The following is a 22,627-nucleotide window of genomic DNA, read 5'->3' as shown; positions in this document are numbered from 1 at the left end:
AAAACAAAATTTCGATTTTTAAGTTCCCCCCCCCCCCTTAAGCTGTGATTGACGGATCATTAGTGTAAACTGGTATCATCTTCTTGCTTTAGAAAGATAAAAGCAACTTACACACAAATCCCTACTTAATAATTTTGTGCGGCATATGCGACTATTTGCTTTCGCAAACTACGGAAATGGCGTACCGTTTATTGTGTTAAATTTTCGGACATGTTATCCTCTGTCAGAATGATGTTTCAATGAAGGAGATGGTGACATTAAAAATTTACAACGTCCTGGAAGAACGAAGGTATGGTATATTGAGAATACACACAGATTTAGGAAGAAAATCCACACAAAAAAGTGTAGGTACTCGTAAGTTGTCAGAAGAACTCGGCGCTTCAAAAGATACAATACATCGCCACATTAAAACGCTTAGAAAATCATACAGGAGTAGTAGATCTGTACCCTACGGACTGACACTTCAATAGGTTCAACGCAGAGCGGATATCTGTCGTCAGCTTATCGTTAATCCCATGGGTGATAGATTTATCTGGAGAATTGTCACATGTGATGAAAAATGGGTATATTACCGCAGTCTGACACCTCAAAACAGTGGCCAGATCCCCGTTATTCTACCAATGTCGCCGTTAAACAAAATCGGTTCAGCCCCAAAATATTGTCTGATGGAATTTCGAAGGTGTGATTCACTGGGAGTTTGTTCCAAACGGACGTGTAGTCGATGCGGATCTTTATTCTAAGAAGCTAGAACGAGTTCAGTATTTTTTGAGAGAGAGGTACATGGTATTATAATCTTTTCGCTGTAAGAAAAATCCTAATATAAACAATAGCACGTGACTGAAGTGAGGCTTTATTGGCCGCTGTTCGGCGCCATAGATTCTCAGTACATGTTCCCGCCTACTGTTGTACATTCTGTTTCATGTTAAACATTTCCCGTTACTCGTCAAGTAGGCCTAACCTCACTACTATGCATTCATTTGCTTAGGAAACATTTACTTTATAATTACTGTAATTAAAACTCACATAACTTATTATATACATTTAAAATTATTTGAGAGGGTTTCTACTCTTATGTTTAATAACCACACACACCGAGGATGCAGAAGCCATACTTCAGTACCACGTGCTTACGTGAACAACTACGAGCTCAAGTGACGCCAGCTTGTTACAAGAACAGACTATCTCAGTATTACTGTTTGTATTCATCCGCGTTCATAGTACATAACAAAATATAAAAGTAGCTTTTCTTTTACATATCGTTTTACATATGAGTGAAGTTATATGTTTCACTGTATTTAACAACTAGAATTCAATTTTTTATTTTCAAATAATACAAGATGATAGTTTCCAAATACGAACTATATTTTCCTGCGTCGTGTGAGTGTTTCGACTGTGAGCCAATCACGGGTATGACAGCCACGTGCTTGTGTTTACATTAGGATTTTTCTTACAGCGAAAACAGTATAGATACTAGGAATAGAATTCTCTTGCAACAGGACAATTCGAGACCCCATACCGCTCGACAACTATGGAAAAAAATCTAGGAACTGCTATCACACTAGGTATATAGTGCTAATCTTGCGTCTTCAGATTGCAATCTGTTTCGATCTACTTCCTGCGTGGAAAAAATTGCCAAAACTTCGCATCAAAAATCAGAAACTGGCATTATCACTGGATAATGGAAAGGTGGCTGAAGATTACAGAATCTAATGGCCTTTACTTTGAAGATTAGGTTTTAATTTCTTGCCACAACACACCTCAACTAAAATTTGGTTGAACACTGAAATTACAGTAACGAGAAATGTGAGGTATACCATTACATGTAAAGAATATATCACATTATATCATATCTAGACATCGGAAGTTAAGGCACTAAAAATGTTATTTTATGCGCCTAAAAAGTCTCTAAAAGAACAAAAATAGGGCAATAAAAGGCAATTAAATTATATTGAATCACTCATAATTAATTTGCTCATATTGGGTTGAGGGGAAAACCCCGGAAAAAACCTCAACCAGATAACTTGCCCCAACCGGGAATCGAACCCGGATCACCTGGTTTCACAGCCAGACACGCTAATAGTTACTCTACAGGTGTGGAAAGTTTGGAGATGTAAACTGAAAATTGTGAATAAAGAAGTCACTGGGAAGGATCTTATCTGGTAGCAACTAATTCGCGTATTATTATTATTATTATTATTATTATTATTATTATTATTATTATTATTATTATTATTACTTACTTACAAATGGCTTTTAAGGGACCCGAAGGTTCATTGCTGCCCTCACATAAGCCCGCCATCGTTCCCTATCCTATGCAAGATTAATCCAGTCTCTATCATCATATCCCACCTCCCTCAAATCCATTTTAATATTATCCTCCCATCTACGTCTCGGCCTCCCTAAAGGTCTTTTTCCCTCCGGTCTCCCAACTAACACTCTATATGCATTTCTGGATTCGCCCATACGTGCTACATGCCCTGCCCATCTCAAACGTCTGGATTTTAAGTTCCTAATTATGTTAGGTGAAGAATACAATGCGTGCAGTTCTGTGTTGTGTAACTTTCTCCATTCTCCTGTACCTTCATCCCGCTTAGCCCCAAATATTTTCCTAAGCACCTTATTCTCAAACACCCTTAACCTATGTTCCTCTCTCAGAGTGAGAGTCCAAGTTTCACAACCATACAGAGCAACCGGTAATATAACTGTTTTATAAATTCTAATTTTCAGATTTTTGGACAGCAGACTGGATGATAAGAGCTTCTCAACAGAATAATAACACGCATTTCCCATATTTATTCTGCGTTTAATTTCCTCCCGAGTGTCATTTATATTTGTTACTGTTGCTCCAAGATATTTGAATTTTTCCACCTCTTCGAAGGATAAATCTGCAATTTTTATATTTCCATTTCGTACAATATTCTTGTCACGAGACATAATGATATACTTCGTCTTTTCGGGATTTACTTCCAAACCGATCGCTTTACTTGCTTCAAGTAAAATTTCCGTGTTTTCCCTAATCGTTTGTGTATTTTCTCCTAACATGTTCACGTCATCCGCATAGACAAGAAGCTGATGTAACCCGTTCAATTCCAAACCCTGCCTGTTATCCTGAACTTTCCTAATGGCATATTCTAGAGCGAAGTTAAAAAGTAAAGGTGATTGTGCATCTCCCTGCTTTAGCCCGCAGATTATTATTATTATTATTATTATTATTATTATTATTATTATTATTATTATTATTATTATTAACCACAAAACCACGCATATGGCAAGCACCTTGCATTGAAGATAGTGGCTTGTAAATACAAATTACCCCGGAAAAGTTAGGACTTCCATTGAAGTCTCTCCTTCATGATCTTCCTCTTGGTTCACGAAATAGTGGTCTTCCATTTATTTCATTAAAGCGACATCTGGAAACATAATGACGAGGAATTCAACGTAGGGTTCACGATCACTGGCAGATTGGCGTGCAATCCGTAACACACTCACACAGAGCGATTCTGCTTGCTGGGTTTAGTGCCAGTCATCTCGAGCAGAATGCAAGACGGGATTGCGTGCGCGGTGTACAGTTCCTCCCACACAAACCAAGTTCATTGACAGAACATTGTTACAACTTAACCCAAACCGGGTTCACAAAGTAACGCCTGATGCCTCATCTTCACCTTCCCAAAAGCAGCAGCAGCAACAGAGACTGAGCAATAGTTTACATTTCAGCAAGATTATAGCGGCCTTTTGCAAGTACATCCTGAGGATTCGTATTAAGGGGACACTCAACTATATTTTGGAACTTTTTTTCCTATTTGACCAATCTTTTTCAAATTTGGAGAAAAAGTTTAATATACACATGGAAAGTAACATGCAAAATCTCAGCTCATTAGATCCAATACTTTTCAAAATAAAAAATATTTCAATTTTTAATCAATCATTAATTGAAATATCACTTTTAATTATCATTTTTTATTTTTTGGCTTTGTGCATTTGACTGTGACTTCTCAATGAATAGGGGAAGAATACTGCATATTGATTTAGTTCTGTCACGTAAATTAGTGTAGAAATTTAATTTTTCACGTCTATGACACTTTTTCTGCAATTTTTAAGTTGAGTGTCCCCTTAAAGGGGCACCTCTGCCGTACTAGTCAACAATTGATGGTTCTTCAAAAAGAGACCAAGGTTCGAAACCTGCCGCAGGTACTGTACTTTTCTAGAAAAATCTCAAGAGCAGATTTGTTGAAGTAAATTCTTCCTTTTCCTATGCGTTTTCATTACACAATACTCTACTAACGATTGCTCTCAACAAAAACATGTGTAGTTAAAAACTGACGTAGAACAGTTAATAGGCTACAAAAAAAAGTAAATCCATGGCGCTACAGCCCTGAAGGGCCAAGTCAGACCAGCCGGCTGCTGGCCTCACGTTCACATGCCGAAGCAGATGTGGACGATCATCAAACCAGAATGGAGGTATCGTGTGGTTAGCACGATGATCCCCCCAGCCGTTATAGCTGGTTTGCTGAACCGGATTTTCGCTACCTATCGTGGCTCCCAAAGTGCATCACGATGATGGGTGGGCACCGGTCCCATATACACTGACCGAAATTTCATGAGAAAATTTCTTCCTCCATGAGGACTCGAACCAGCGCGCATTCCATAACGTGAGTCCTAGGCGGAATGCCTTAGACCGCGACGCCACGGCGTGGGACTAATATAGCCTACAGTAATCGGTCTTACTAATAAAAACTCTATATACAGACGTTTAATTGTCTTATACTTATACAATGTGTAGCTCGTTTATAAGTGGAGTGTAAATTCCTTATTAATAATCACTACATAATATGTCGTGTAAAACAGTATAACTGTTACACAGCTACGTCATAGTTTCGTCATTACTTCGTTACGAAAGGTAATAGAATATCTGAGGTTCTCTATTGCATCCGGTAGAGCGCTCTAGTGTGGCGTGTTAAGTATCGATAGTACAACTGGCTCTAATCGATGGACACAGTATATTTTGGACAAAGAGTACAAGCTACAGCAATATTATTTTGTGCTCTTTGGTATGTTATTCTGTGGTTACAAGGCAACCATCATCATAAAATGACAGTCGATACGAACAGCTGTTTGAAGGGCGGCCATTTTTTCTCTATATACAACGCTTAAACATGGGGTTTCGTGTATATAACTACTGCAAAGCAATTCCCATTGTATAGTTACAGCCTGTTTATACATCCATCGCTTATGTATGGTTTATTAGTAAAGTTTTCTGTCTCAACTCTGCATAAGTCTCGTATAAAAACTATACACGGTTTATTAGTAAGACTGTATATGTATAATTAAATCGGTATAAGCTTAACGTAGTATTCTGTGCTCCAGGATTAAAGAATTCTCATTGAAAAATAAATATAGTTTTAATAACAATAACTTTTAATACAAAGAATAATTTTTTCTCAAGTAGTGTAAAAAATACATAATATACAGAATGTTTCAAAAATACACGGCAAAATTGCAGGGTTGGATTCCTCATATGTAGAGCAGAATGAAAGGTTTTATAGGGTAAAGTTGCGTATTTCCGTGAGACCCCTAATCCCGTGATACTTTTTTAAAATTGAATGTCAGACAAAGCTTTGCCGTTCTACTTTAGCGACAGAAATCTTTCTCGAAAGAGTGCATTCTTCGGTGAACTTCCTAGCAAAATATCCAACCCCGTAACACTCAGTGAAAAAAAAGTATCACGGAATTAGGAGTATCGCGGAATTAGGCAACTTTACCCTAAACATGGATCCGGAAATTCGTGATTTATGATTTATTGAATTTCCTGTTATGTTGAACTCTCTTGATTACCTTACAGTAATATTCGAAATGCTCACATCTAACATATTGCAGCCTCTGCTTGTCTCATCGAGTTACGAACACGCTAAAAATTGCCAGGCGTTGTGCGTATTGCATGAGAAGTGTCACAATTCTCCCACGAAGTGTTGCTTTATCCTCCATAGCAGTCATGTACACTAACAACTTAAAGTACCCCACACAAAGAAGTAAAACGGTTTAGATAGGGTGAGCGTGGAGGCCAAACAATTAGTCTAACTCTGCATATCCAGGGATCAAACACTACTTACGACAGCCATTTTTTAGCGTTTTAGTAACTCATGAGGCGACGAGCAGATGCCTGCAATATGGCAGAGAGTGGGCATTTCGAACATTTCTTGTAAGTTAATCAAGAGAGTGTATCATTACAGGAAATTCAAACAAAGTGTGATATCTCAGAAATTAAGAATCTCCGAATCCATGTTTATATAAACTTTTTTTTTTTTTGCTCTACATATGAGGAATTCAATCCTGCAATTTTTCCGTGTATTTTTTAAACATCCTGTATAAGTAGTAGCCTTTTGGTGTTCTTTAAAAAAATATTTCCATTCTACTATGTTTCTGTAAGTAGTGTTATTTCTTTCATCTGCATTCACTCCTTTCTTAGTTTAAATCATAAGTTTGCTACACAGGAATGCTGGAAACACCATGAATGCAAGATGTCTGCACTTGTCTGCCCTCTCATATTGATAGTAACTGAAGACCGGTGTTATAATAGAGATGTATTTGATTGTAAACGAGAGTTATTTATTCCTGGTACGGGGAAAATCAATAAATTACTCGTACATTGTTCAATTTTGCAGTAACACGTATCTTTATTGAAGAATTTCAAAGAAAAAGTTGTTTCGGGGCCGGGCACCGATCTCGGGACCCTTCGCTTAGGGCACGAATGCTCTACTGACTGAGCTACCCCAGAAACTATACACGACATCTTCACCGTACAGTTCCTGAGGGAGCTCAGTCGGTAGAGCATTCGTGCCCTAAGCGAAGGGTCCCGAGATCGGTACCCGGCTCCGGAACAATGTTTCCCTTGAAATTATTCAAGCCTGCTTCACAGGGAGCTTCTACCTGAAAGCCAGATTTGAACGTATCTTTATTGTTTGTAATGGAACGAATGTCTTCATATTCCATTGGTTCATGTGGGTGGGAGACGACTCAACAGTGACTCACATATAATATTAGTGTCATATTATTCCTCATAAACTAGCGTCTCACCCCGTTATTAGTGATGTCAGGTGGATATTCTAAAGACAAATGAACAGAACACACCAACCTCAATTTATCAGATAATCAGCACTTGAAAAATGAACGACAAATAGGTACAAGCAGTAGAGATAAAAGTGTACCAGCAAGCGTCGCAGAAATCAGATTAAATTTCTAGCATAATTGAGGTAAGAAGCAGCTATCATCTACGTCACGGGAAGGGTTGTAACCCGATATACTTCCAACAGGCAGACAGAGGATTATATCCTCGAGCCTGACATCAAAGAGTATGGACTATGATACTGGTATTAATAGCCGTGCACCCACCTTCTCTCCGCATGCCCATCTTGAGACACTTCTTGAGCCTGCAGTACTGGCACTGGTTTCTGTGATGCTGGTCGATGGGACAGTTCCTGTTCCCTCGACAAGAGTATGTGAGGTTCCTCCTGACGCTCCTCTTGAAGAAGCTCTTGCAACCTGAGAACAGAAGCGCACATTATGCTTGTGAGGTGAGAGTGACAGACAGAAATAGAGACAATGCGACCTGAGCTGTTTTACACGTGAAAGAATAAGAAAAATTAAATGGGAATTCACTTACTGGCTTTTAAAGAACCCGGAGGTTCATTGCCGCCCTCACATAAGCCCGCCATTGGTCCCTATCCTGAGCAAGATTAATCCATTCTCAATCGTCATATCCCACCTCCCTCAAATCCATTTCAATATTATCTTCCCATCTACGTCTCGGCCTCCCTAAAGGTCTTTTTCCCTCCGGCCTCTCAACTAACACTTTATACGCATTTCTGGATTCGCCCATACGTGCTACATGCCCTGCCCATCTCAAACGTCTGGATTTAATGTTCCTAATTATGTCAGGTGAAGAATATAATGCGTGCAGTTCTGTGTTGTGTAACTTTCTCCATTCTCCTGTAACTTCATCCCTCTTAGCCCCAAATATTTTCCTAAGCACCTTATTCTCAAATACCCTTAACCTATGTTCCTCTCTCAAAGTGAGAGTCCTAGTTTCACAGCCATAAAGAACAACCGGTAATAAAACTGTTTTATAAATTCTAACTTTCAAATTTTTAGACAGCAGACTGGATGATAAAAGCTTCTCAACCGAATAATAACAGGCATTTCCCACATTTGTTCTGTGTTTAATTTCCTCCCGAGAATCATTTATATTTGTTACTGTTGCTCCAAGGTATTTGAATTTTTCCATCTCTTCAAAGGATAATCTCCAATCTTTATATTTCCATTTCGTAGAATATTCTGGTCACGAGACATAATCATATACTTTGTCTTTTCGGGATTTACTTCCAAACCTCTCTCTTTACTTGCTTCCAGTAAAATTCCCGTGTTTTCCCTAATCGTTTGTGGATTTTCTCCCAACATATTCACGTCATCCGCATAGACAAACAGCCCTATGTAAGCCGTTCAACTCCAAACCCTCTCTGTTATCCTGGACTTTCCTAATGGGAATTCACCTGAACTATTTGGAGAACTGCACGTCTGCTTCCCAATTAAAAGACCTTGCCATGCAAATGTGCAGAAAAAGTTGAACAGGTCGGAAATTTCTTCAATAATTTCTTGTCTATATGAAATTTAGGCTGCCTGTAGGAAGTTTCAAATATATTTTCTTAAATTCTCCGAGGTGTACAACGGAGTCGTACTAGTCTAGGGTGAAAATAATTCCTTGAAGTGAAAGTGGGATTTTAATCACTTTCTTTAGGGAAAAAGAGGAACATCATGTTTTTTTTTTTTTTTTTTTTCCCCCCAAAATCCAGTATGTGTTTGATTAAAATTTAATCATAATTCGGATACACACACCAAAATGAAACGTGAATAACACTAAAACAAGGAAAAAAGTTAATAATTTCAAAATGTAATTGTTAAAAATAGTATTATAGCAATAAAAAGAAATTAAATGCACTTTCAGATTTATTAATATTTAGCTCAAGTCAGAAATTAGGCTTCTAAAGAGGTTTGTTTACTTTCTTTATTCCAGTCATACTTAACAGAAGCTCCTATTGCATTCAGCAACTCAGGTTCTGCAAGCAAATATGAATAAAAATCATTGCAGTTATATTCAGCTGAATAGTTATTTGCCGTGTCTATGAAACAAGGAAATTTCTTTTCAAGCTCTTCTGTAAATTTACATTGCTCTTTGGCATTATTACAAGGAGTAAAACAGTTCTGATGTTCGCTATAAAAACACATTAAATTAGTTAAAATCCTAGCTGAACGTGTCAACTGAACAAAAAACGGTAAAAAGAATTTCGAATACTATCGTTCTATCGATAAACAAAACAGGTAGTACCAACCTAAAAATTTCCATCATCAATAGATACAAACTATAGCATAGAGAAATATCTTTCATGTCGACAGTATCACAGTATTATGGGTAAAATTTACCGGCAAACTTGTATAAAGTTTGTAACTTAAAAACTTACGCCAAAAATCGGGACAAGAGTATATTTATTGAAAAAAAAAATCGGGAAAGGTTTCTCAAGGCCCAAAAACGGGACTATCCCGATTAATCGGGACGTATGGTCACCTATACTAGTCCATTATGATCGCAATATAAACAAAGTGAAATGCTGTAACCTCGGCACAGCAAAATAGAAGGGAACAGATACAGCCATATCATTAAGAAAATTAGATCATATGTAGATGAAGTATGTTGCCATTGCAGAACTAGAAATGGAATCCATATGGTAGAAATTTCTACCAGTTGTGGTGCTATAATTGTGAGCTATTAAAATACCGGGTGGCGCAAAAGTTACTTTACACTTTACATTACATTTATGTTCGGCGATAGTTACTTACATGATTTAAATATTATTTGTGTTCAAATTGTTGAAAAGGCAGCTCAATATCATGTTCAAAAACTCAAAGGCGTCTCTTCCACCGTAGGCATACCCCACAGATAAAAATCCACTGGAGATCGGGTGAACGTGGTGGCATTTCGATAGCTGCTCGCAGTTCTATTACTTTAAGATTAAAATTTCATTCAAGAAAACGCGAACATCTTTAGCATAATGGGGAAGAGCTCCACCGTGCTGGAAGTAGAGTTGTCATTAACCCTGATACCACTTACAAAGAAGTAACACTAACCACATGGCAACTGTCTGCTACGCCAGGCGAGAGATTTTAGTTTGTTTTGTTTGTATTTTGTTTCGTTACCAACCTGCAAAACTTCGATTATCTATAACAACCTTAAACTGCACCAGTGAATTATTGGCGCAAAATTGCATAATTTGTTTTCATGATATTAATGCGCTTACATTAATTTTTATGAGTATGATGCGACATTTGCCTCATCCTGTATATTAATTTTCACAGACTCTTTTTTCTCTATAATTTTCTTATAATAAATTATATTTGTGCATCATTGTAGTAAATGATGGATTTCGTGCGGAGTGAATGCGACAAGATATTACTGAGAAAGGACTTGCTTGTATTTTATTTTATACGTGAATAATGAAGGGTTCAAAGCCATAGTGGGCCAAGTGCCATTTATTAAAAATGGACAAAGCAAGGGTTAAAGTTAAGTGAATACCATAGTTTAATTAAGATGGACAAATAATTTAGTTTTAATGTGAGCACTTTATATTATTTACTATCGGTCTTACTAATAAAAACTCTTTATACAGACGTTTAACTGCCTTATACTTATACAATGAGTAGCTCGTTTATAAGTCGTGTGTAAATTCCTTACTAATAATCACTACATACGTCGTGTATAACAGTATAACTGTTACACAGCTACGTCATTATTTCGTCATTATTTCGTTACGAAAGGTAATAGAATATCTGAGGTTCTCTCTTGCATCCGGTAGAGCGCTCTAGTGTGGCGTGTTAAATATCGATAGTATAACTGGCTCTAATCGATTACTACACTACATTTTGGTCAAAGAGTACAAGCTACAGCAATATTATTCTAATAATTCTATGATCTTTGGTTTGTTCTTTTGTGGTTACAAGGAAACCTTCATCATAAAATGACAGTCGATACGAACAGCTGTTAGAGGGGCGGCCATTTTTTCTCTATATACAACGCTTAAACAAGGGTTTTCGTGTATATAACTACTGCAAAGCAATTCCCATTGTATAGTTACAGCCTGTTTATACATCCATCGCTTATGCATGGTTTATTAGTAACGTTTTCTGTCTCAACTCTGCATAAGTCTCGTATAAAAAGTATACACGGTTTATTAGTAAGACTGTATATGTTTTATTTATTTTTTCTTCTTTTTTTCTTTTATTACTTCTTACTCTGTTATTCAATAAAATGTCCTAACATTAGCATTATGTGGAATGTCCCTGACCACGAGCATGTAACTGACCCTTTCTGGGGGTGCTAGAGAGGTATTATATAAAAAAAATCAATACGTATCTTTGTTCTGACAAAACATTATTTATTATTATTATTATTATTATTATTATTATTATTATTCGGCGTAATAGATCGACTATTGATCAGATTTTTTTGTATTCGACAGATAATGGAGAAAAAATGGGAGTATAAGGGTACAGTACATCAGTTATTCATAGATTTCAAAAAGGCATATGACTCGGTTAAGAGGGAAGTATTATATGATATTCTTATTGAATTTGGTATTCCCAAGAAACTAGTTCGATTTATTAAAATGTGTCTCAGTGAAACATACAGCAGAGTCCGTATAGGTGAGTTTCTATCTGATGCTTTTCCAATTCACTGCGGGCTAAAGCAGGGAGATGCACTATCACCTTTACTTTTTAACTTCGCTCTAGAATATGCCATTAGGAAAGTTCAGGATAACAGGCAGGGTTTGGAATTGAACGGGTTACATCAGCTTCTTGTCTATGCAGATGACGTGAATATGTTAGGAGAAAATACACAAACGATTAGGGAAAACACGGAAATTTTACTTGAAACAAGTAAAGCGATCGGTTTGGAAGTAAATCCCGAAAAGATTATGTCTCGTGACCAGAATATTGTACGAAATGGAAATATAAAAATTGGAGATTTATCCTTCGAAGAGGTGGAAAAATTCAAATATCTTGGAGCAACAGTAACAAATATAAATGACACTCGGGAGGAAATGAAACGCAGAATAAATATGGGAAATGCATGTTATTATTCGGTTGAGAAGCTCTTATCATCCAGTCTGCTGTCCAAAAATCTGAAAGTTAGAATTTATAAAACAGTTATATTACCGGTTCTTCTGTATGGTTGTGAAACTTGGACTCTCACTCTGAGAGAGGAACATAAGCTAAGGGTGTCTGAGAATAAGGTGCTTAGGAAAATATTTGGGGCTAAGAGGGATGAAGTTACAGGAGAATGGAGAAAGTTACACAACACAGAACTGCACGCATTGTATTCTTCACCTGACATAATTAGGAACTTAAAAAATCCAGACGTTTGAGATGAGCAGGGCATGTATCACGTATGGGCGAATCCAGAAATGCATATAGAGTGTTAGTTGGGAGACCGGAGGGAAAAAGACCTTTAGGGAGGCCGAGACGTAGATGGGAGGATAATATTAAAATGGATTTGAGGGAGGTGGGATATGATGATAGAGACTGGATTAATCTTGCACAGGATAGGGACCGATGGCGGGCTTATGTGAGGGCGGCAATGAACCTTCGGGTTCCTTAAAAGCCATTTGTAAGTAAGTATTATTATTATTATTATTATTATTATTATTATTATTATTATTATTATTATTTAAATGAATTAAGGCAAAAAATGAGGGAAGAGAGGAAAGTGGACAAGAGATTGAAGAGCAATAAGAAAAAAGTAACAAAGACAAAAATGTTAAGGAATAGAAAGAAGAGAGTAAAAAGAAGAAGGGAGCCGTTGGTTGTAATTACCCCAACAAATACTATTCCCCCTCCTACCAAGAATACGATGGCTGAGCCAAACTTGTACCGCCGTGGTCTTAGGATTCAACAATGGAAAACTACAGTCTACTATCTTACATTCAGTCAAAAAGTAAAGACCTCCCCCCCCCTTACACTCCAGAAGCTGAAAGGTGTGCGGCCATGGCAACAAAGAAGCGAGCAGGAAGACGAGGAAAGTGCGCCGGTGTACTCCTGAGCAATGACCTGTTAAACGGATTATTCGGGAAACACGCCGATCTGCCATATGGAAGCAAGTCGTGCTGCAGCTCATCTGTGAACCGATTATTACGTGGTTTAACATCAGCGCTGTCTGCGTGTAATACAGAATTAGCCGTGCGCTACGCTACGAGCTCGCTACCGGGTGCCCCGCAACTTGAGACGGAGCAGATGGACACACCGTGGGACTTCTGAACATTGCGTCGACATGACGGCGGGCTTGCACCTGAGACAACACAGGGTATCACAGCGATAACGAATATCACCAGCAAAACGGGATTTGAACACATCCGTGGTTTTCATTTAGCTTGCATGTACGACGCCATGGAATTAATATAGAAAGCTTTCAAGAAAATGGATGACTCTGATCCGTTTTGTCTTTACTGCTGGGTCAGTTCTGAACCAAAACATTTCCACGAATAGGTCTAGAGAGAGTATCACAACTCACTACACGTGTGGCGCGAGCCTATCGATAACAATACAAATCATTTACTTACTTACTGGCTTTTAAGGAACCCGGAGGTTCATTGCCGCCCTCACGTAAGCCCGCCATCGGTCCCTATCCTGTGCAAGATTAATCCAGTCTCTATCATATCCCATCTCCCTCAAATCCATTTCAAAATTATCCTCCCATCTACGCCTCGGCTTCCCCGAAAGTCTATTCCCCTCCGGCTTTCCAACTAACAATCTATATTCATTTCTGGATTCGCCCATACGTGCTACATGCCCTGCCCATCTCAAACGTCTGGATTTAATTTCCTAATTATGTCAGGTGAAGAATACAATGCGTGCAGTTCTGTGTTGTGTAACTTTCTCCATTCTCCTGTAACTTTATCCCTCTTAGCCCCAAATATTTTCCTAAGAACCTTATTCTCAAACACTATTAATCTCTGTTCCTCTCTCAAAGTGAGAGTCCAAGTTTCACAACCATACAGAACAACCGGTAATATAACTGTTTTATAAATTCTAACTTTCACATTTTTTGACAGTAGACTAGATGACTAAAGCTTCTCAACCGAATAATGACAGGCATTTCCCATATTTATTCTACGTTTAATTTCCTCCCGAGTATCATTTATATTTGTTACTGTTGCTTCAAGATATTTCAATTTTTCCACCTCTTCAAAGGATAAATGTCCAATTTTTATATTTCCATTTCGTACAATATTCTTGTCACGAGACATAATCATATACTTTGTCTTTTTGGGATTTACTTCCAAACCTATCTCTTTACGTGCTTCAAGTAAAATTTCCGTGTTTTCCCTAATAGTTTGTGGATTTTCTCCTAACATATTCATGTCATCCGCATAGACAAGCAGCTGATGTAACCCGTTCAATTCCAAACCCTCTCTGTTATCCTGAACTTGCCTAATGACATACTCTAGAGCGAAGTTAAAAAGTAAAGGTGGTAGCGCATCTCTTTGCTTTTTAAATTCTTAAAGAACTGAAAAGTAAACAGAGACATGAGGCTTCTCGCTTCCCAGTATCTGGAACTTATGAAAAAATAGAAATCTTCTCTTCTTCTTCGAACCAGATTATGCTGGATTTACAGCCTCAAATAGTAATACTTGTGATAAAAACTGTAATAATAGTGATAACAGCCTATTGGTGGTGGTAGCTGTGGTGGTGGTATGAAATAGAATTTACATGAGGGGGACACTATGGCCCAGCACTGCGACCTGTTACGATCTATTGCGCTAACCCTCAAGCTAGGCGCATTCCCAAACCCAAACCGGTTGACTACACTAAGGTTCGCTGCTTACCCAGGTTTCGAGGAGGCAACTCCCCCTTGCCCCTAGGCCAGCCCCCTCCTTGCGTTGCCAGCTGGCGCTCGGAGAATGCTATGAAATGATGACGAAATGGAGAAATGGTGACGGAATGCTATTTTGCAATCGGTCCCCAACATTACACGTCTAATCACAACACATCTTTCTGCCCGATTCTTACTTTTTAAGGGGTTAGGTACAGCTTAGAGCAGTACAATTTTTGGAAATATTCAACATTTTTTTCCTCCATTTCTGTATTTTGTACAATAATGAAAATTGGTAGGCCTATGTACGAGTATAAAACACTGTTCTGCTATATGAAAAAAATATTTTTACGATTAAAAAAAAATTATATATATATATATTTTTTTTTTCAAAATTCAGAATGTTGGTAGTTCACTGCGCAGTGATGAAGCGTTTCCCTCATAGCTCAAAAACGTGTTAACTGTTTCATGTTCTCGCTCTTTCAACTACATTCCTTAATAAATAATCTATTTTTTTTTATTTTGTGTAATACAGAATACTGATATTTGACCATTTTTTAAAATGAATTTATTTTTTATCAGACAATCTATCAAAGGTACAGAAGTGATCTTGCATCATATTATAGATATGACATGCATAAATACACACAACAAATTTCATCACAGAATTTTGGATAGATTTTGAGTTATGTGGGAAACGCATCATTATTGCACAGTGAACTGAATTTTGAAAAAAAAAAAAAAGAAAATGTAAATAATTTTTTTAAATCGTAAAAATATTTTTTTTTTCTTATAGCAGAAGGACAGTGTTTCACACATACTAATTTTCATAGGAGTATAAGGGTACAGTGCATCAGTCATTCATAGATTTCAAAAAGGCATATGAATCGGTTAAGAGGGAAGTATTATATGATATTCTTATTGAATTTGGTATTCCCAAGAAACTAGTTCGATTAATTAGAATGTGTCTCAGTGAAACGTACAGCAGAGTTCGTATAGGTCAGTTTCTGTCAGATGCGTTTCCAATTCAATGTGGACTAAAGCAAGGGGATGCACTATCACCTTTACTTTTTAACTTTGCTCTAGAGTATGCCATTAGGAAAGTCCAGGATAACAGAGAGGGCTTGGAATTGAATGGGTTACATCAGTTGCTTGTCTATGGGGATGACGTGAATATGTTAGGAGAAAATTCACAAACGATTAGGGAAAACACGGGAATTTTACTGGAAGCAAGTAAAGAGATAGGTTTGGAAGTAAATCCCGAAAAGATAAAGTATATGATTATAACTCGTGACGGGAATATTGTACGAAATGGAAATATAAAAATTGGAAATTTATCTTTTGAAGAGGTGGAGAAGTTTAAATATCTTGGAGCAACAGCAACAAATATAAATGATACTCGGGAGGAATTTAAACACAGAATTAATACGGGAAATGCCTGTTATTATTCGTTGAGAAGCTTTTATCATCCAGTCTGCTGTCAAAAAATCTGAAAGTTAGAATTTATAAAACAGTTATATTACCGGTTGTTCTTTATGCTTGTGAAACTTGGACTCTCACTTTGAGAGAGGAACATAGGTTAAGGGTGTTTGAGAATAAGGTGCTTAGGAAAATATTTGGGGCTAAGAGGGATGAAGTTACAGGAGAATGGAGAAAGTTGCACAACACAGAACTGCACGCATTGTATTCTTCACCTGACATAATTAGGAACATTAAATCCAGACGTTTGAGATGGGCAGGGCATGTAGCACGTATGGGCGAATCCAGAAATGCATATAGAATGTTAGTTGGGAGGCCGGAGGGAAAAAGACCTTTAGGGAGGCCGAGACGTAGATGGGAAGATAATATTAAAATGGATTTGAGGGAGGTGGGATATGATGATAGAGAATGGATTAATCTTGCTCAGGATAGGGACCAATGGCGGGCTTATGTGAGGGCGGCAATGAACCTCCGGGTTCCTTAAAAGCCAGTAAGTAATTTTCATTATTGTACAAAATGAAGTAATGGAAAAAAAAAATGTTGAATATTTCCAAAATTTTACTGCTGTAAGTTGTACCTAACCCCTTCAAGGAACCACGCAATCTTTCAAACAACCTGATTGGCCTTGGATGAAGACACGGTTCTATAGCGTTTGAACATCTTAAATGGGTGTTGCATACATACACTAAAACCTTTAGGTCTCCTCATAACCAAAAGTCCAAGGGATTAAACGAGCAGGCATGGTGCAAGACCCCTTCCGGCCAATCCATCGAAGATTAAATGCCCGTGTTAGATGTCGTCTAACTCTGTTATGGAATTGGGTTGGTACTCCGTTATGCATAAACCATATTTGTAGTCTTCGATGGTATGGCACTTCCTCCAGCAAGACGGGCAATTGGTTTACTACGAAACGCCGATACTGAGAACTAGTTAATCTACGGGATAATATGTGTGGTCCTATTAACCTGTCACCAATAACTCCTGCCCAATCGTTGATTGAAAATCGTGTTGATGCCTCGCTTCTGCAACAGCGTGAGGATTTTCATCATTCTCCACATGTGCATTGTGGAAATTTACTATTTCATCCCTCGTGAACCCCGCCTCGTCCGTAAGCAAAGAGTTTACATTCATTTCATTCATTTACTGTTCTGCCCAAGGACAGGTCTTTCACTGCAAGCCCAGCTTTCTCCAATGTTTCCTATTTTCTGCCTTCCTCTTTGTCTCCTCATATAATCCATATAAATCTTAATGTAGTTTATCATCTGATACCTTCTTCTGCCTCTAACTCTTCTCCCGTTCACCATTCCTTCCAGTGCATCCTTCAGTAGGCAGTTCTTTCTCAGCCAGTGACCCAACCAATTCCTTTTCTCTTCTTCCTGATCAGTTTCAGCATCATTCTTTCTTCACCCACTCTTTCCAACACAGCTTCATTTCTTATTCTGTCTGTCCACTTCACACGTTCCATTCTTCTCTATATCCACATTTCAAATGTTTCTACTGTACTCTAACCACGAGAAAGTCTCTGCGGAATGAGACGAAGCGGGGTAATGCTGTGAATGAAAGTTTTGATGTCATAAGGTCACACGCGTGGATACTCGTATCTCTATTGGCTAGCTCTCACAGCACAAACAATAGCATTGATACACATATTTATACTTCTCTAGTTACAAAATTAGATCACTGTTAATGTCCTGGTCTTTTAATCCCTCCATACAGGAAATAACATATGCAGTAAAGCGCATGGATTTTAAACTGACGTTATAACGATAATATTATCTATCTACTTAGCTCCAATAGATGACGCAATAGTAAGCACATTCCTTTCACGGTTGATCTCCTGGTTGGAGAACAGCACTCGCTTCTCTTCACTTCATCGTCCATGTTTCTGTACCAGAGTTCCGCAGAAGATGCTCTTCCTTTGCCATTGCTATTCTCCTTTTGACTTCCTGGCAGCAGCTCATGTTACTACTTGTAGTACATCCCAAGTATCTGAAGCTGTCCACTTGCTCTACTGCCTCATTTAGAATTCGCAAGTTTATCTTCTGTATTTTTCTTTCTATGACCATGCTCTTGGTCTTATTTTAATCCAACGATAGCTGGACTACAAAAGTTACTAATGGAAGCTGAAAGGAAACTGAGAAGAAAAGGACGTAACAATTTGTTAATAATTGAAAATAAGAAAAACATTCTCAATATATGAAAATAAAACTCAGTAATTGGTATAAAAAGATATGGCGATTATGTGAATAATTTACGTAATTAATTGTACTCTGTTAATATATAGGCCTATGTATATACATATATCTTTTAAATTGCTACCATATTAACTGTAGGTGTAGTTTCCTAAAGTTATTTTGTATATAGTAATGGAAGCCTTCAAAAATGATTTAAGATCGAATATATTTTAGCATTACAGTATTTTGTTTCATATGTTCATATATTGCCAAAATAAATGTTATAGTTTGGCAGATTTTAACGTAGTACAAACTTCAAATTGTTCTTTTGCGTAATGTCATAAAATAATGTTTATTATGTCATTAATGTGTCACAAGATCTTAGGTATTGTAGTATAAATAGTGTTATATAACTCATGTCATATATCATGTAAAAATTGTACGTGACAAATAAACGTGTTAAAAAAATTGCATTTATCTTCATCCCATACTGCTCACAGCTGTCATTTAGCTCCAGTAGCATATCCCTTAGTATCATCTCCTCTTCTACTAACAACGCCATATCATCAGCAAATCTTATGCACTTCATAAGATAGTATTTTCTCGTTACTACACGAATTTTAAAGTACTTTTTCTTAAAAACTTAATTTTAGGACTTCGGATTTTTTTTTCTTGTGATGAGTACTACCATCCCTCAAAATATTAGACCTGTTTTTAACACACTGTATTTAAGGCACATAGTAGAACCACAGTCTAGTATATACAGTCGCGAAGCTCAATTCGTAGTAAATATGTAAACATTAGATAGTTGCTCACCACTAGGATCGCTAATATCTCCTCATTACAGGCAATGCAAAATAGAACCGTCACAGTCTATTGTTTCTAGCACCCTCAAAACTCAAGCTTCGTGACTGTATATAGTAGACTGTGGTAGAACCCTGTCCCTGAACGAGGGGCTGCAGGCTAAATTTACCAGCAGTTTCTTGGCCTCGTCTAAATTTGATGGTAGTACAAGGGACTCCACATCAGAGACTTTAATGCACGTGGATGTCCCACCCTCTACTATCAATACAGCTATCCAGCGCATTCAGATTAAAATTCCTGCAGAAAGTGGGACTGCCTCTCTCTCCAATTAGCACTGGGCCTATTAAATGTCTTGTAAACGATGAACTTACGCCGTGCTAACCAAATTGAGTTCCATTTTACGGCTAGTGTTGATTCAGAATGCTTACAAATGAGCGAATAAATCACACTGAAATGCCCATCCAAGAATTTGTTGATGAGGACGTTATCGACGATAACTACAAAGAATAAAATATAAATCTGAAGATGTCCTTGGTGCTCTTTACAACTATGCTTCCTATTGAATAGAAGTTACTGGTTTCAACCAATCGGTGGACTGGATCTTAAAAGAGGGCAACATACTGTAAATATAGTACGTCTTTCTTTCTTCGGAAGAGAAGCAAAGCCGCACCGTCGCGTTATAACATACGTTTACGGACGGTGGAAAAAATTGTCTAATAAGAAAAGATCCCGGCCAAAATTTACTAAACAGCTGTCTTCATTTCATAGTTTCCTGCTTTGCAAGCAGATGTCTCTGCGGGTAGACTAACGTTTCTATTGAGGGTGCGGATGTCTCATTAGAATATCTTGTGCGACCGCAAAGACCTTTTCAAAAACAATATAGGGAAAAATAAAATGATATAAAACAGCAAAGAGCAATTTAGACTGAGTGTAACCGGGCCTAGGTAACGAGTGGATCCTAAATAATAATAATAATAATAATAATAATAATAATAATAATAATAATAATAATAATAATAATAATTTTATTTTTATTTTTATTTTTATTTATTTATTTAATGTGCTGTACAACAGCCAGTGGCCAATTACAGTTCAGCACAAATATAACAAAAAACATAAAACAAAAATAATTATTACACATAAATATAATTACAATTAATTACAATAATGACGATGAATGGATAACTAAGAATACTATGAGACAATGTTAATTGAGTATAATGCCTAAAATAATACATAAATGATAAATCGTTGCCAAGAGCAAACAAAGTCTATACATTGAAGGGATCGAATTCGCAGCCATGCATGTTGGCATTTTTAATGCATCTGGAGACTGGTGAAAGAAATTTCGAATTTCTAATATAGAAAGGTTTGTGGGCTCTCATATCTTTTGTTGGAATACGTAAGGTAATATTGTTTAAGAAAGAGTCACAGGATATATCACCTTTGAGGACTTTACAAAAGAACAGATAATCTAGCTCATGGCGTCTAGCATATAGATTTTGACAATTAAAATATTCACATTTTCTCTCATAACTATACCCGGAATTAATGGGCAAAAATCTGAATGAACATAAGGATATAAATTTTCTTTGTATATTTTGTAATTTAGCCGAGTCCGTAGTTGTAATCGAGTTCCAAACTACAGATGCATATTCGAGTTTCGATCGCACCAATGTATAATAATAATAATAATAATAATAATAATAATAATAATAATAATAATAATAATAATTATATATATATATATATATATATATATATATATATAAAGGAGCTACAAAAATAGCGTAGCTGGCCTACTTCATAAACATAATTTTCTTTTCTTCCATAGGGACTTCGTATGTTCTACCGTTGTCCCTCTATTGTCTTGTGTTGCTTTTTAGTGATGACTTTATGCCATGCTAACTTCATGAATACAGAGTACTGCTATTTAAAATTATCTTGACAGACTACGGAACTTGCCAAAGAGCTCAATTATGACATTATTATTATTATTATTATTATTATTATTATTATTATTATTATTATTATTATTATTATTATTTATTTTACGACGCTTTAACATCATCTTAAGTTATTTAGCGTCTGAATGAGATGAAGGTGGTAATGCCGGTGAAATGAGTCCGGGGTCCAGCACCGAAAATTATCCAGCATTTACTCATATTGGGTTGAGGGGAAAATCCCAGGAAAAACCTCAACCAGGTAAATTGTCTCGACAGGGAATCGAACCCGGGCCACCTAGTTTCGCGGCTAGACGCGCTAACCGTTACTCCACAGATGTGCATTTATTATTATTATTATTATTATTATTATTATTATTATTATTAACCGGGAATTGAACCCGGGCCGCCTGGTTTCGTGGTTAGACACGCTAACCGTTACTCCGCAGGTGTGGAATTATTATTATTATTATTATTATTATTATATTATTATTATTATTATTATTATTTATTTTACGACGCTTTAACATCATCTTAAGTTATTTAGCGTCTGAATGAGATGAAGGTGGTAATGCCGATGAAATGAGTCCGGGGTCCAACACCGAAAATTGCCCAGCATTTGCTCACATTGGGTTGAGGGGAAAACCCCGGAAAAAACCTCAACCAGGTAACTTGTCCCGACAGGAAATCGAGCCCATCCCAACTGGTTTCGCGGCTAGACGCGCTAACCGTTACTCCACAGGTGTGCACGTATTATTATTATTATTAGTTATTATTGTTATTATCATTATTATTATTATTATTATTATTATTATTATTATTATTATTATCATCAAGATTGGAATGTCATTGGACTTATGTTTGGTGCGCGAGGGACAATTCCCAAATTTACATTGGAGATTCTCAGAAAATTAAAAGTTCCTGATAAGACTCTTCAGACAGTTGCATCAACCATTTTAAAATCTTCATTGAACATCATAAATCACTATCTTTTTCAGTATATATTATTTATTTTCAATAAATTTTTATCGTTTTGATAGCTACCACATCTTGTCGCAGAACATTATTTTTTTTTTAATTTCATTATGTATTTTTCTAACATTAATTTACTTTTTCTTTTTTGCTCATTTCAATTGATTAGGATGCCGATATTTTAAGTCCAAGATTTGGACGGCTATCATTTCGATATAGCCTATTATTATTATTATTATTATTATTATTATTATTATTATTATTATTACTGCTGGTGGTGGTGATTTTATGGTGATTTTACCCTGATTTCGGTGATTAAATCTGAATAATTTCTGTGAATATTT

General features: G+C 36.8%; 1 protein-coding gene across 2 annotated transcripts in view; it reads right to left on the bottom strand.

The window, feature by feature from the left end:
• The window catches only part of svp (COUP transcription factor 2), a 603,390-nt gene that overhangs the window by 475,924 nt on the left and 104,839 nt on the right, over positions 1-22,627 (bottom strand). For both annotated transcript variants that reach the window (XM_069839116.1, XM_069839117.1), the window contains exon 2: positions 7,387-7,536. In XM_069839116.1, the coding sequence (XP_069695217.1) occupies positions 7,387-7,536 (150 nt within the window). The remainder of the gene's footprint in view (positions 1-7,386; positions 7,537-22,627) is intronic.

The sequence above is a fragment of the Periplaneta americana genome, chromosome 11 (genome assembly GCF_040183065.1).
Source record: "Periplaneta americana isolate PAMFEO1 chromosome 11, P.americana_PAMFEO1_priV1, whole genome shotgun sequence".
Classification (NCBI taxonomy): domain Eukaryota; kingdom Metazoa; phylum Arthropoda; class Insecta; order Blattodea; family Blattidae; genus Periplaneta; species Periplaneta americana.
This window is presented reverse-complemented; position numbering and strand designations above follow the sequence as displayed.